The sequence below is a fragment of the Cydia amplana genome, chromosome 14 (assembly GCF_948474715.1).
Source record: "Cydia amplana chromosome 14, ilCydAmpl1.1, whole genome shotgun sequence".
In the NCBI taxonomy this organism is placed as follows: Eukaryota; Metazoa; Arthropoda; class Insecta; order Lepidoptera; family Tortricidae; genus Cydia; species Cydia amplana.
The window spans coordinates 16,544,921-16,560,310 of NC_086082.1; the positions used below are offsets into that span (position 1 = coordinate 16,544,921).

General features: G+C 42.4%; 3 protein-coding genes across 3 annotated transcripts in view; 1 reads left to right on the plus strand and 2 right to left on the minus strand.

Moving 5' to 3' along the window:
• Positions 1–15,390, minus strand: part of LOC134654258 (ankyrin repeat domain-containing protein 6) — a 104,920-nt gene that overhangs the window by 40,822 nt on the left and 48,708 nt on the right. The gene's annotated exons all lie outside the window — the stretch shown is intronic.
• On the plus strand, positions 3,419–7,811 carry LOC134654379 (uncharacterized). The gene is made up of 7 exons (XM_063509844.1): positions 3,419–3,572; positions 4,361–4,469; positions 4,730–4,890; positions 5,198–5,275; positions 6,305–6,387; positions 6,942–7,070; positions 7,620–7,811. Exons 1-7 carry the CDS (start codon positions 3,419–3,421, stop codon positions 7,809–7,811), a joined length of 906 nt encoding a protein of 301 aa, XP_063365914.1.
• LOC134654250 (uncharacterized) lies at positions 11,531–14,454 on the minus strand. The gene is made up of 2 exons (XM_063509717.1): positions 12,715–14,454; positions 11,531–12,635 (listed from the first exon to the last, which is right to left on the minus strand). Exon 1 carries the CDS (start codon positions 14,165–14,167, stop codon positions 12,893–12,895), a length of 1,275 nt encoding a protein of 424 aa, XP_063365787.1. The 5' UTR covers positions 14,168–14,454; the 3' UTR covers positions 11,531–12,635; positions 12,715–12,892.

Sequence of the window (15,390 nt, forward strand, 5' to 3'; positions counted from 1 at the left end):
TATGGATAACAGTAGGGCCGTTGTTGTTAAGACAGTTTCATATCCTCATGGATGAAATACGAAGAAAGAAAACGTCGGTTGACTGGCCTTTTGTAACAGTATATTTTTACTGCACTATGGCTAGTTGCTGTAGTATAGGTAATACACTCTATTAACCACTGAGAAGTTCATTTATTTAGCCAAGTCAGTGCCGTGAGCCTAAGTAATGGGGAACATTGCTCGTAGAACCGACTGTTGAGCAGATGATATGATGATGAATATCCCCCATAATAGCAATATGAATGCTTATGTCACTATAATAATAAGTATTGTAACGTTGCTACGTACCGTTATAACCACCATATGCAAACCGCAATGAGGGACGACAATGTCTAGGCGTATTCAGATTTAAAATCTGTTACTAATTTGATGTTAATACGATATTGCTCTCAGTGCATCTCGCTCGCGCTTATTTAGGGCTTAATGGATTAAAAAAAATACACGGGTATGCGGCCAAATCCGCCTACGAGCGTTTTTTTTCAAACAATAGTACACGATTGTTAACTGCATCGACCAAGCAGTGATTTCTTTTAGTTTTAGCCAGGAAAAGCAGATATATTTCCTCATCATCAATATTAAGAGGGCCTGGCCCTCTGTCGTTGCAGCCGCATTGATGTCACTTACTTACTAGTTTCAATAATACTCGAGATACGAGTAGGAAAAAACGAATTATTTCAGAATGTTAAAAACATTAACTTATAACGATTTGTGAAAACGCATCTTATTGGTAAAAGCAAAGAATAGAGAGTAACATCATGTCAATATCAAATCAACAGTCTATATTCAAATTCTGAATGCCGCTTTAGGTACCTATGCGTGCGCAAGCGCTGGTTTTTGCTGCATCGCACCACATAATACGGAAGAGTCTAGCATAAATTTAATATACCTATTTAGAGTTATGTAATGTTTAAACGATCATTGACTCAGTGAAATGGAAAGTACTTATGGCAATGGTCAACACAGGTGCTGTTGTACGTATACCTACTTATGTTTTTTTTGAAGTGAAAACTTCTTTAGCGGCGCTGAGGTGAGTTTTCACTTCTATCGGCACTCCCGGAGTGGAACCGTTGTTGCTTGTTTTTTTATTTACTACGAGTACCTAACTATGGATTCGTTATGTACTTGTATTGTAATCAACCATTACGCGCAATATCCCTGTATGTTACTAGTAAATGAAGGCTTAACCTATTAGGAATTATTAGTAATAATAATAATAGGCCTTTTCCATCTGTGTCAGATGTTTAAGCAGCATCCCGGTTACGACACTTGTGTTCGTGGCTGTAAAGCCCTATACGAGAGAGGATCCCTCGGCCACACACGCAGCAGGTGTATGCTCCCCCAGGTGGGCGGGGGTTGGAGGCCTGCTCGTGGCGCCTCATGCGTTTTTCTTTTAATGAGGAAAACCAGGCATCGTCGTGCTTGGATTGACCATCATGAATAGCACGACGCCACATGGGTCGGTCTTCGGCCAGTTTCTGCCATTGGTTGCATGAGATGTTAAAAGCAACCATGTCACGTTTCGCGCAATCTTTAAAGCGCAGCATTGGCCGCCCGACCGGTCTTTTTGCGCCCGCAACCTCTACGATTAAAAATGCGAAAATTAGGAAATTCGTAATGAGTCCGAAGGGATTGTTTTAAATCGACACGAGTTGCGAATTACAAATGTATTGTACAACGTTTTACAATACATAGAGCCCTTTACATTTTCAACATACGCACGTATAGTGCTAGTTACTGCACTAGGGCGGTAAATTAGCGCCATATATATTTATTCACCTATTACGAAATCTTAGACAATCTACTTTTCATTCAAAAGACATCATGTACTGCGTAATAAGCTTAGTTTACTTAAGGTTATGGCCGATTAAGTAAACGTACATATTTGCCACGACCAATGAATTATTAATATCGTAAGCATAGAGTTCAATTCACAATGATAAGACTGACTCGTGTCCGCTCAGTCCGCTAAGCTTCATAGCTTCTATTTGTTTTGGAGAGAGCGTACTCGCATGGCTTAACTTGATCTCTAAGATAAAAAGATAAAGTCTCTTTCAAAACATTACATAATTAACAATCTATCTTACCACCACCACCTCTCCTTGTATTAATTCGGAAATGGCACTATTCGCTCGGTCAGCTCGGTGTATTTACCTGGAATAGACAATTTTAAAAATTAGTAACTATATTAACATCTACTAACTAAAAAAATTTGTTTGTATGAGAGATACTATATAAAACTTAATGCATAATACTTTTTGCAAATATGTACTTCACGTATGGCTTCAAAAGTACACAGTTTATGTAATTGATGTAATAATCTTATATCCCTAACCAGTAGGCAATCAAATAAATAAAACTCAAAATACTTATACATAATACAGTCGTATTGGATCTGATTGAACTAAAGTTATTTTGTAAACATTCATTTAGCATCGGATATTTACGAAGTTGTTATTCATAATAAAGTCGGTCATGTGCAGTAGTCGTTTTCAGTGCTGTGTTAAAATATATTGTATATTACTAAAATTATTGTTATATACGATATTTCTTTTCAAAGTAAACATGTTTGCACTCCAACCTAAGTTTTTGGAGAATATTTTAATATAGGTAGGTAAATTAGAATAATAAACAGCGCAACGCAGCAACAGCGATGAACTATGGACATGGACTGGACAAGATTGAAATTATTAACAATACTGAGTTTTCAAAGTAAGTTGTATGCATTGGTACCTAAGTTGATAAGAGTTAGACAGGCTAGGTAAAGTGTTATATTAACTAGATTAACTAGTGAACATACAAATAGGTGTTGCAGCAAAATTAAAATGATTTTAGTAAGTAAAACCTAACTTTATTGTTGGTAAGGAGTGGGATAAGTGGCGTACACGCAGAAATGCCTATGTTCAGCATTGTGCGACAGGAGGCTAAAATGATGATGGTGATGGTGATAATGACGAACTTGTTGGTACAGTACACGCGTACAGGGCATATACATATAATAAGTCATTAATGGGAAGTATTACTGCAATGTTTTGCCGCCAGAGTGCAGCACTAGCGCCTTTCGTAAACCTTAGAGTCACTTAAACATCCTGCGCCTTAAACTGTTTTTTGACAAGTTTTCACAGACAATAAATTATGATATTGACACATCAAGGCGGTTTGTTTACAAAGGGCCTACAGGGAAACGCGAAATCTAAACTCAGCTATCTGCCTATTTATCGCTCGAATATGCAAGAGTGATAGAGAGGTTAGATAACAAAATTTCGACTCTCTCGTTTGCGGTAGACCCTTAGATTGTGGCTGATTGTGGGAGAGGCGCTCCCTACGCAGAGTTTCGTGTAATATTCCCTATTGCCAGTAAAAAATTAAACATATTCAACCAATGTCCACCAAATATTGCCGGTTTGCAGTTTGCATCGGGATCAAATGGGACAAGATCAGATGCTCGTTCGACCGGCAGCCCGTCCACGAAGGTTTGCTGCCCGAAGAACAGTTTGGACGATTCCCCTGGCTAGGCGTTATCCAGTATGACTTTTGTATGTATCTATTTTTCCTTGACATGACAAGTTACCTACTTGAAGTTGCGATAAGCAATTAAGGGCCAGTTGCGCCAACCACAGTTAACAGACTGATCAACGTCACGCAGCACCAGCAGAGATCCATGAAACTTCCCATGCAATAAAATTTAGCGAACGCTTTAACGGTGACAGACGGTTTGGTGCAACCGACCCTAAGTAAGTAATCTCGAGTTAATGCTAGTTGGTTCTTTTCCAATTTAACGCAAATAAGGGGGATTATTAACCCCGAGGCAGAAATATATTTCTCTGTAGAAATATTTAATTTAAACCAATTGCGGAGTGTCTTAGAAAAGGGCTTAATTCTGCATGAAACACAAATATAGGCCTCCATTCCAAAACTCCTCAATTCGCTAAACGATTTGTGATATAAGTATAGCCTGACCAGTAATATATGATAATTGTCAAGAGGGCGCTGTTATTCTCATGTATAGGGTGACAGTTCAGTGTAGTATGAAAAAAATAGTTCCAGTGAAATTCCGCAACATGGCGCACCCTCAATAGATCCTGGTTCACCTATACCTGCAAAGATTATTAAATAGATTTTAATCCAGTAGATGACACTAGTATCATTTTATCTAATGGTTCACCATCCGGAAGTATTAGGTAACCTTAACACGTAGAGTCTGTGCGGAAAGAGAAGAGTCGTGGAATGTATGGGGCCCAATACATTCCACGACTTTTCTCTTTCCGCACAGAGTCTATTAAAGTACCTATGATGTAAAATAAGGTATTTGTTTTGATTGCAGTCTACGCAGGAAGGATGCGTTACGCGCTCACCGGCGCCGTGCGTATCCACCCGTGGTACGCGCTTGCACCAGCTGAAGATGTCTTTAAAATTGACCGCGATACCATATCGTTAGTACCACCAGCTTGTCTGCTTACATTTATTTCAAGTATAATTAGAGACAAATTAAATTAATTTATAGAAATTCAATTTATGTAATAAATACGTTCCAGGAATGCCATTGCCATTAATGAGTTTTTATTTTCAATTTAAGTGCCGTGAAATTACGCCTTTTTACTTGTATGGGTATTTGTATAGTATGAAGGCCCTCCATTATGCGTGGTCCGACACGCAATTGGGCAATTTCAAACGGTTAAAAATGTTTTAACAGGAACAGCACACACTTCATAGTATGGCACAGCGCCGAGGTGAAGTACTATATGGGAGTACTAGACTACATACTTCACCACGAGTTTAGTACCAACATGACATTTGCGTCTTTAGCCATGATGGTACTGGTTCCGGATAAATACAGCAAACTGGGACATGCTGGTAGGTATCTTCTTTCTCGTTCCCTCAGTGCTGAGGATCGCGATCACATATTGTGATTTGTCTCCATTTTGTGCGGTCATAGGCCGATAGCGAATATGTCAGTGACAAACTCGTGGTAAGGCTACAGCAGCGTCAAACGAATCTGCTAGGAGCGTTTTATCGTGGTCGAGGCATTTGAAGTAGTGATTAGTCAATTAATCAAAGTACTACTACTTGTAGGTACTCGTTACCTGTTGAAAGAAAAGTATAGTCAGCGATAAAAACTTCAATCAAAAATGATTTGTGACAAAAACTTATTTATTTCTAGGACCCGCTTTGCCCATCTGCCTGCCCGCCAGAGGAACCGGCGCATTTAGAAACTTCTACGTTGTCAGAATGTCAGATGGTAATGATGGTATACATTCACTTGTATGAAATCGGTATTAATTCATTAGGTTTTTAGGGTTCCGTACCCAAATGATAAAAACGGGACCCTATTACTAAGACTTCACTGTCCGTCTGTCTGTCTGTCTATCTGTCCGTCTGTCTGTTTGTCTGTCTGTCTGTCTGTCCGTCTGTCTGTTTGTCTGTCTGTCTGTCTGTCCGTCTGTCTATCACCAGGCTGTATCTCGTTAACCGTGATAGCTAGACAATTGAAATTTTCATATATGATGGCAACAGAAATAGCCGCTATAACAACATGAAATACTAAAAGCGGCCAAGTGCGAGTCGGACTCGCCCATGAAGGGTTCCGTATTTAAGCGATTTATGACGTATAAAAAAAAACTACTTTCTAGATCTCGTTCAAACCAATTTTCGGTGGAAGTTTACATGGTAATGTACATCATATATTTTTTTTAGTTTTATCATTCTCTTATTTTAGAAGTTACAGGGGGGGGGGGGACACATTTTACCACTTTGGAAGTGTCTCTCGCGCAAACTATTCAGTTTAGAAAAAAATGATATTAGAAACCTCAATATCATTTTTGAAGACCTATCCATAGATACCCCACACGTATGGGACTGATGAAAAAAAAAATTTTGAGTTTCAGTTCGAAGTATGGGGAACCCCAAAAATTTATTGTTTTTTTTCTATTTTTGTGTGAAAATCTTAATGCGGTTCACAGAATACATCTACTTACCAAGTTTCAACAGTATAGTTCTTATAGTTTCGGAGAAAAGTGGCTGTGGCATACGGACGGACAGACAGACGGACAGACAGACAGACAGACATGACGAATCTATAAGGGTTCCGTTTTTGCCATTTGGCTACGGAACCCTAAAAACAGAATAACATAAATATTGAAGTGGGGCTCCCATACAACAAACGTGTTTTTTTTGCGCAATGGTTACGGAATCCGTCGTGCGCGAGTCCGACTCGCACTTGGCCGGTTTTTTTATCATACACGCATACATTTTTGGTCTAACATTTCAGTTACAGGTGCGTTGAGGAAAGAAGTGACTAAAATGGATCCCGTTCATAAGGATATTTGTAAAACATTTTATAAAAAAGCCGAGGTAAGTGTTCTTACATCGATAATTGTGCCATTCTCACCCAAAAGGGTACGTATTGTCGGTTGTCAACAAGGCGCTATTTCCATAGAACTTCAATTTGAAATCAACCTTATCAACAACCGACAATGTGGAACCTTTTAATTAAAAACGTCACAATTTTGTATCTGAATATTGAATTGAACTTCTTTAAAAATCAGTCATAGACATCATCATTAATATTCACCATTAAACTATACTACGACCATTATAAAAATGAAAATTTGTAACCTTCCAAACTTGATTTCTGATTTTCATCGTATAATTTAGGATAGGATAACCTTACGAAAATCCTGAAAAAATAACGGTTTCAGTTTTATGACTAATGATAATATTATGACAAGCAATGCATTATGACTTAAAACTTTATGGGAAACAAAGGGACCCCGGAAATTGTGTTATATTTGAATATTTAATCCAGGTTCTGTTTCTAAAATCTCCGCTAACCTATGCTGCACTTTTGTCCAAGCTGTAACGGAGACCTTCGCTAGCGCTCGGTCAATTAAAGTCTCTTTCTCTAGTTGGACTACAAAATGATGGCGCCAACGCACATGCTCTGCGCAGTGGCGCACGCGCAGGACGCGCAGCCCTGCGTTTGGGATGGCGGCGCCTTGTTAGTCTCTCGAGAGTCTGAACTGTATTGGACACTGGTAAGTAAATAATTAGTTTTTTTCTAGTTGTTTTTGAAATTGAAATGTATCTAATAAACCTGCTATTGTAGATACTCTAGAAACCACCAAAAGCAAAGATAAATGTGATGCATGCATCGCTGGTAAAAACCGTTGACAAATTCGCGCGTCATTGTGAATGACACGAGCTATTCATTTGATGCTTGGGCTTTTTTCCCTGCTAGGAGGGAATAAATAAAGGGGGCTAATTTCCTTATAGGTGATGTAAAAAGCAGTACGTGCGTGTCACATTCATAATTATGGTAGTAAAATTATTTCTTTAGCTTGATATTCTATTTTGGAATCCTTCTCTACGCTTGTGATTCTATTATTGAATCCTTTTCGCTTCGTTCAGGATTGAATTTACGCCCTCTCTCTAAATATTTCATTTTGCTCCCTTGTGGCACAACTTGCTGCTAAGTTAATCAGCTGATGATCATCATTTCTCCCTCTCTTCTATGACATAACGACAGATAGGGACAAACGACGATCATCAACTGATTAAGTTAGCAGCCGTTTACTTGGTTGCAGTTAGGTTTCAGCTCCCGCGGTCCCGGCTGCGGTGCGCCGGCGCGCTTCGTCGACGTCAACAGCTACATGGAATGGATCGACGCTCAGATTGCAGCCGCGTCTTATTACCAGTGCGAAGACTGTCTGTACCAGTGCTGCAACGCTGTTTACGCTCCTTCAGCAACAGCGAATAAAACGCTACCTTTTATATAAACACTACTTAACACGAAGATTGATGCTCAGTGTGTTTTTATTTACATAAATCAAACCGTCTAAAAGTGTGAGACCATCGAATACAAAGTGGTGGAATGTCCCCTCACAGAGTAGCATTCTTCAGCCAGGATATTAATGACTTCAACATCCTGGCTGGAGAAGCGGCTGTACCTGAGTATATAGGGCGAAATTTTAATTTTAATTTGTTAGTATAAGTTTTGTATCCATTGACATGTAACCAAGCCATACATATAAATACTTAGTGTGAAACTGCACGTGTTGATCTAAGTATCTATAACATTTATTTATCGTCGCTCCGAGGAATTTGCAGGGAACTATTAACATCAATAAAAATGTGGTACTGGATTATAAAGTCCAGACAGGAAACTAGCGTATACATTGTATAAACAGCAACACCCTTATTTAACTGTCCATTGGTGGACCTTATGCCTCTGGTAATAAGGTTTACGAACTGCATGTCAGTTAACAACAGGCCCATATCCCCTAGCAGCCCAGATGCCTAAGATATAAGGTCTTGTATTCCACTCATAGAGGTACAATAATATAGAGAAGAAACGGGGGAGGGGCCAAATGATCGAACGAGATTAGGGCTTCCAAATACCGGACTTCTCACAATACCGGTATTAATACCGAAACTGTCTTCATCAATACCGGGATCCCGGGATCCCGGTATTAATACCGAAACTGTCTTCATCAATACCGGGATCCCGGGATCCCGGTATTGGATATGAATCGCTTAAAAATATATAGTTTTATTAAAAAGGGGAATTAGAAAGGCTCACTGGAATACCAGATATATCCTAAAAGCTATTACAACAATAAACAATCAATGCCGCCATCTGCAATAATTTTATTTCACACTCCAGTTTGGCAATAATTTTATCCAATTTGTTGACTTCACCTCACCAGTCACATTTGTAGTCCAACTTAACCAACCAGACAACATTTTTTCAAATTTCCGTCAAAATTGCTTTGTCATTATTACAGTTATCCTTGCTCTTTCGTTTTATTTTTTGATAAAATTATAAGAAATAATTATGTTAATGTTAATGTCACTATCATCATATTCATCACTCACATAACTTCAGGATTCATCCACCACCAACCACCAAATATTTATCTGACGCATTAGACAACGATCTTGTTTCAATAAAAAATGCGGGCTAGAGACCAGTTAGAGTTAGACCAAGTAAAGTCTGCAACGATTTTGATTGCATACGCAGTACGCAGTGCAAGTGTTATTTGTACGTCATAATTTCATAGAAGTTTGACGTTTAATATAACACTTGCACTGCGCGTGCTATCAAAATCGTTGCGGACTTTTCTTGGTCTATTATTATTTATTATTATTGGGGTTTTGTGGGCCTTTGAGTGTCGCTTCGACCAAGCTATGATCTATTGTGACAGCCCTTTAAAGTTCACTACTGATGCCCGTTGAATCCAGGAAGCTCCAGATTCTTTGGGCCGTAATGCTCTGTACCTCATAGGGTTCCAGTATGTGTCGCCCTAGGTAGGTACTTCTTTTGGACATTAGTGGTCCGCAGGAACAGAGAATGTGCATAGCAGTCTCCTCTGACTCCTGACAGAACCTGCATGTCGCATCTTGTTTTTTCCCTATTCGGAACATGTGTTTGTTCAACTTGCAGTGTCCAGTCAAAATTCTAGTCACCGCGCAAGTTTTGTGTCTTTTGAGCCCTAAAAGCTCCTTAGCAGTTTTGCTGTTGAACCCTTTGATTAGAGCTTTCGAGTGTTCTTGTCCTCTGACGAACTTCCACCAATCGATTGCTCTCGCTTTTTCCATGTTGTTGAGCAGAGAATATGCGTCCCGTTTTGTGATTCCACAAAACGGTTCTGGGCCGACCAGGGGTGTGTCTGCGCCCTTCCTAGCAAGTTCATCCGCTTCTTCGTTTCCGTTAATGTCGGAGTGCCCTGGTACCCATCTAAGTATGACTTTGTTGGAGTTAGCCAGTGCATTTAGGTTTGATTTACAGTTCTGGACTAGTTTTGAGTTTGACTCAAGAGATTCTAGTGCCAGCAGAGCAGCCTGGCTGTCTGAGTTGATGTAGATATGCTGGTGTCTCAGGTTTCTATCCAGGTTGATCTCCGCACATTTGTTGATGGCGAAGACTTCTGCCTGGAAGATTGAGGCCTGTGTGCCCATGCTGACGCTAGCTCTGAGCTTAGGTCTCTCACCATAGATCCCACATCCTACATCATTGCCTTTCTTGGAACCATCCGTATACCAATTGAGGCTTCCCTCTTCGACGAACATTTGGTCGTTAGACCATTTGTCTCTAGGAGGTATTTCTACTGTGTACAGTTTAGTGAAGTGACATTGAGTGTGCGTGTCATCTGTGGGCATGCTAAGGGTTCTATTTGCAAAAACCCAGGCCTTTAGTTTGGTTAATGCTTGAGAGCGCCATTTTGGCCTGTTTAGCGTGCAGACTCTGTAGATGCACTGCTTGGCCTCCTTTTGCACCTGCAAGTGGAGTGGTATAATGTCCAGCAGTGCATCTAGGGCCGCCCCCGGCGTCGAGGAGAAGGCGCCTGTTGCTGTTAAACAAGCCGTGCGTTGCAGGCTGTTTAATGTGTCTATTGCTGTCTTTTGGCTGGTTTTGTTACACCAGACTGCGGAAGCGTAGGTGATAATTGGCCTCACTACAGCTGTGTATAACCACATAGCAATTTTGGGTCTTATGCCCCATCTTGCTCCTGCCATGCGACAGCATGACCACATGGCCATTTTCGCTTTTTGTATGATGTTTCTCAGGTGAGGGTTCCAAGTTAACTTTTGGTCGAAAGTGACCCCTAGGTACTTGACCTCGTCTGAGAATGATATTATTTGTCCATTAAGTCTTGGTTCTGTGAGCTTTTCGAGCTTCCGTTTTCTTGTGAATGGTACTATCACGGTCTTGCTCGGATTAATGGACAAGTCATTTTCTCGACACCATTTGAATATGGTGTTTAGAGCTCCCTGCATTATGTTCGATATCGTGTGGAGGCAAGGGCCTTTGACGATGACTACAAGGTCGTCGGCATATCCTTGTGTGTCATAGTCTTGGCCTGACATGATTGCAAGAAGTTGGTCCACTGCTAGGGTCCATAAGAGTGGGGATAGAACGCCTCCTTGTGGGCACCCTTTTGTGGTATAAAATTCATGCTCTATAGTATTGAGGGTTAGAGTGGCTACTCTATTGGAGAGCATGCTATGTACCCATCTGGTGGTGGTTTCGTCTACTCCCTTTGATTTCATACCATTAAGTATGGTCTCTGTGGGCGTATTGTCGAAAGCACCCTCGACATCAAGGAACGCACATAGAGCGGTTTGCTTGTCCTCTAGGGTTTTCTGCACCTTGTCAACCAGGTCAAGTAGGGCAGTCTCCGTAGATTTTCCCTTTTGGTAAGCATGTTGATTTACGCTTAGTGGTCTTTCCACAAGGTATTTGGCTCTAATGTGCTGATCAATGATTCTTTCCATCGTTTTGAGTAGGAACGATGTTAGACTAATCGGTCTGAAGGATTTAGGCTGTGAGTAGTCCTTTTTCCCTGCCTTTGGTATAAAGCGTACCTTGACCCGAGTCCATTTATCTGGTATAATACCCCACGAGAAGCTTGCTCGGAATATTCTGGCCAGATGTGGGAGGAGGAGGTCTTGTCCCTGCTGTAAAAGCGCCGGAAACACTCCATCTTCTCCCGCTGATTTAAATGGTTTAAATTTTCCCAATGCCCATTTAATTTTGTTTGGTCTAAAGATGTTAGTTGCCAAATTCCAGTCGATATTGCGTACCCTGTGGATTCGAGGGTTCCTTTGGGCGCAAAGTTGTGTATTACTGGTTGAGTACGAACCGGGGAAGTGGGTGCCTCTGAGCAAGTCCAGAGTTTCCTCTTCTGTGTTCGTAAATGTGCCATCTGGCCTTTTGAGGAAACCAAGATAGTTGGTTGGTGTCTTGGAGAGTATTTTGTGAATTCTCGCACCTTTATGAGTTTGGGCAATCTCTTCACAGAACCTTCTCCATGACCTTCTTTTTGCTTTCCTGATTTGTTTATTATATTCAGTCAACGCTTTACCATACCTTTCCCACCCATTCGGCGTGGTCGAGTGATTGAATATGCGACGTGTGGACCTGCGAAGGTTTTCTAACTTTTTGTTCCACCACGTCGTTGTGTTAGTAGTTTTTGCCTCTTTCAGCGGGCAGGCTTGTTCGTAGGCCCTACGTATGCCTTCAGATAATAAGTTAACTGCCATGTTGAGAGAGTCTTGTGTTTTTACATATTTTGGGACATCCTTTAGACGGTTTTCGAGGTCTGCCTTATAGGCTTCCCATGACGTTTCTTTTGGATTCCTGCGTGTGAGTGGTTCCCTACCTAGAGAGCCTTTAACACTGAACAAAATATGTCTGTGGTCCGACATTGAGTTTTCGCTACTGACCCGCCAGTCGGCTAGGCAGTTTGCCGCCTTTTCAGTAGCGAAGGTTATATCTAATACTTCTTGCCTAGCTCTAGTTACGAAGGTGGGCGTGTTGCCCTTATTCAACAAGTGCAGACAATTGGTAAAGATGAATTGGGATAGTAACTCACCCCTTTTGTTGATTCCAGTGCTCCCCCAGATGGTGTGGTGGGCGTTGGCGTCACATCCCACAATAAGTTCCGCCTTTTGTGCCTGAGCGTACTCTAGCACTTTAGTCAGTTCTTCTGTGGGGTCTTGCTTCTCTCCGGGCAGGTAGGCGGAGCAGACTATTACCTTGAGTGCTCCTCTCCCTTTGAGATCGACGTAGGCAGCTACTTGATCTTCACTGCATAGTTCTGTAACAGGCAAGAAGTTAATATTTTTGTTAAATACGATGCAGGCTCTCGGTTTGGTTCCTTTTTCGTAGATTAGTACCTTTCCTGCTCTGTTCAGTCCTGATGCCATGGACTTGGTGTTGATCCATGGTTCTTGTATGAGGGCGATGTCCAGGCCATTTTCGCCAAAAAGTTTTTCAATGACCGCTGTGGCCGCTATGGCGTGGTGGAGATTGGCCTGGAGGAACATCACCCCCCTACCCCCGATTGCGTCGTTTTTATTTGCCACCGCGGTGGGCACTGGTGCGCCCTTGGTGGCCCCCTCTGTCCCCTTTACCCCTTGGGCGGTTGTTGCCCCTGGATCCTCCCCGGTTGGCGAGAAACCGCTGCAAGCCCGATGGTCCTGGTTTGGGATTGGATGTTGAGGAAGCCGCCCGTTTTGGACCTGAAGGCACCTTTCGGGCAGGCTTTTGGGATAGGGTGGTGGGTACAGTAGGGTTTGCATCCTGCGGTGGTGGGTCTTGGGACGGTTGAGTTTCTGGCTGTTGGGTCTTTGGTTGGCCCTTTAGCCGAAACTGGACCTCCCGGAAACCTAAGTTTGCCTTTAGGCCCTTTTTTTGTAGACTCTTCACCGACATGTCGTCTAGAGATAGGGTTACCATAACCCCACTCTTCTCGACTTTGGTGTGGAGAATCTTCCAATACTCTGTGTACAGCCCCTGGTTCTGTGCATAGAGTAGAGATAGCGACTGTCTTACCTTGGAGTCGTCTATCTCTGGGATAAACACCATCCCTATATTAGGCTTGGGAAGCTCATTTTCAGGGATGACCCCGAGGTTGGCTTCCGGCCACGGTTTTAGGGAAGGTGTTATTTGTTCAAGCCAGGCTTTTGATCTTTGGTCACTACAGGTGATGAGTAACCAGCCTGGCTTGTATGCGTAACCCTTGAACTTTGGTCCCTCGTCCATCTCCAGAGTCACAATCTTTTGCAAGATGGTGTTGCAGAGGGTCTCCAATTGCGCGACACTCATCGGCTTGGAGTCCTTGATTCCGACTCGGACTTGGCTGAGGACCTCGTTGTAGGGTTGTGGCGGTTGGGGTTGGGTTGGGGGGGTCACAGTCACCCTTGGGTTCTTGCAGCTGTTACCCTGCGGTGACTTCTCCTCCGAACGCGGCCGTTTGGTCGATTTTGGTTCAGGTCTGGAGTGTGTGGACCCGAACTTGTGCCCCATCTTTTTAAGCTCCGCGAAGCTCTTTGCGGACAGTTGTAGCGCCTCCTCATGCGCAATTCCCAGTCCTCTAAGAGCTTTGTAGCGGCCCTTCGCAGAGCCCGCCAATTTCTTGACGGACTTACGTGTTTCAGGGTTGGGAGCCTCCGTTGGGTTGTTTGGGCAATAAGTATCGCTCCTTTCAACCGTGTCGGCGCTCTCCACTCCCTCCATGGCTTGCTCCGATGTTTGGGCAGAGTCTTCCGCACCTACCATCAGGGGCATTAGTTCCTGGCATAGGTCTTCCAGGGTACCTTCAGTTTTTTGTTCTTTAGCGTTCTCCATACAAATCCCACGAGAAGCTAGGGAAAAATGTGGTCAGTTTCCAGCAGAGCCCCGCTTGCCGGAACAAGGCTAAATACACCTCGAGGTCGCCCGGTATCGAGGGTCATCGTTAGCGACTGAGCTCCCCCTCAGCCACGCATCTCTCGGCACGATTGGTCCACCTTAGATTGGGGTTTTTTAATAGAGGTTGTCTCCTCTTGGAATGGAGTAGGAGTGGTGGTGGGAAAGGAGGATCTGGGGTTTGCATTCCGGGTCCTAAATGTGCGGAAAAGTTATTCCACACATTCAGGCTCCGGACTGCAAACCCCAGGAGAAGGAAGATTGAGACGGGAATAAAGACAGGAAGTGACTTGGATCATGGGATTAAAGATGGGATTCTAGGGTAAGGAAAGGAACACCTGGCGGGTGGGGGTGCCACATCACTTGGCGTGGCCCACGCCAGGCGGGGCCCCCATGCGCGTGCTATCAAAATCGTTGCGGACTTTTCTTGGTCTAACTCTAGATGCGTCTGACGTCTAGTAAGCTTTCTCATACAGCCGAATATAATGGATTTAAAGGGTTTATACTGCGCATTTCCCTCATTTTTTAAAATACCGGGATCCCGGTATTGCCTTTAAAAATACCGGTATTGAAAAATTCGTTTAAAAAAGACGGGATCCCGGGATCCCGAAATACCGGGATCCCGGTATTGGAAGCCCTAGACGAGATACACTTATAGAACTTTCAGTAGGAGTAGCAGAGAAAGCGGTATTATTGCTTGTCCTTGTCACAGTATCACTTTTTGTTTGTTCCCTACCATAAATTTAGTATGGTTTATGGTGGGCAACAAATAACCCGACCGAATTACGTAGATTGTTTTTGGTATATTGTCAGGAATGTTAAAACGTATTTTTAATATTGTCGCATTGCGTATGTTTTGTCCCTCACGGAGGCACGCGTATACCACTTCTATAGGATGCTACCTTCTATGATTCCTCGGTATTTTTTTGACAAATCAGAGTTGCATTTGGCATGTTTTGTTTTTTGGGTGGCTAGAGGATATAGTAACTTGACTTAACAATGTGAGTTGTCTTAGGAAACTATTAATCAATGACTATATAGGATGTTATGAGGGAAATCATTCGAAAGAATAAGAAAACAGTAAACAGTTTAGTTTCCGCATAAATTTAGGTTTGTAACCCACCAACGATACACTATTGCAGTCAGTGTTTAAGATACTGCTG

What these genes read in the sequence shown, in the direction of transcription:
- LOC134654250 (XM_063509717.1), bottom strand. Translation starts at nt 14,167, where the DNA reads ATGGAGAACGCTAAAGAACAAAAAACTGAAGGTACCCTGGAAGACCTA.
- LOC134654379 (XM_063509844.1), top strand. Translation starts at nt 3,419, where the DNA reads ATGTCCACCAAATATTGCCGGTTTGCAGTTTGCATCGGGATCAAATGG. An exon ending in CGTTATCCAGTATGACTTTT is followed by an intron (nt 3,573 to 4,360) that starts GTATGTATCTAT and finishes TTTTGATTGCAG; the next exon opens with TCTACGCAGGAAGGATGCGT. An exon ending in CAGCAAACTGGGACATGCTG is followed by an intron (nt 4,891 to 5,197) that starts GTAGGTATCTTC and finishes ATTTATTTCTAG; the next exon opens with GACCCGCTTTGCCCATCTGC.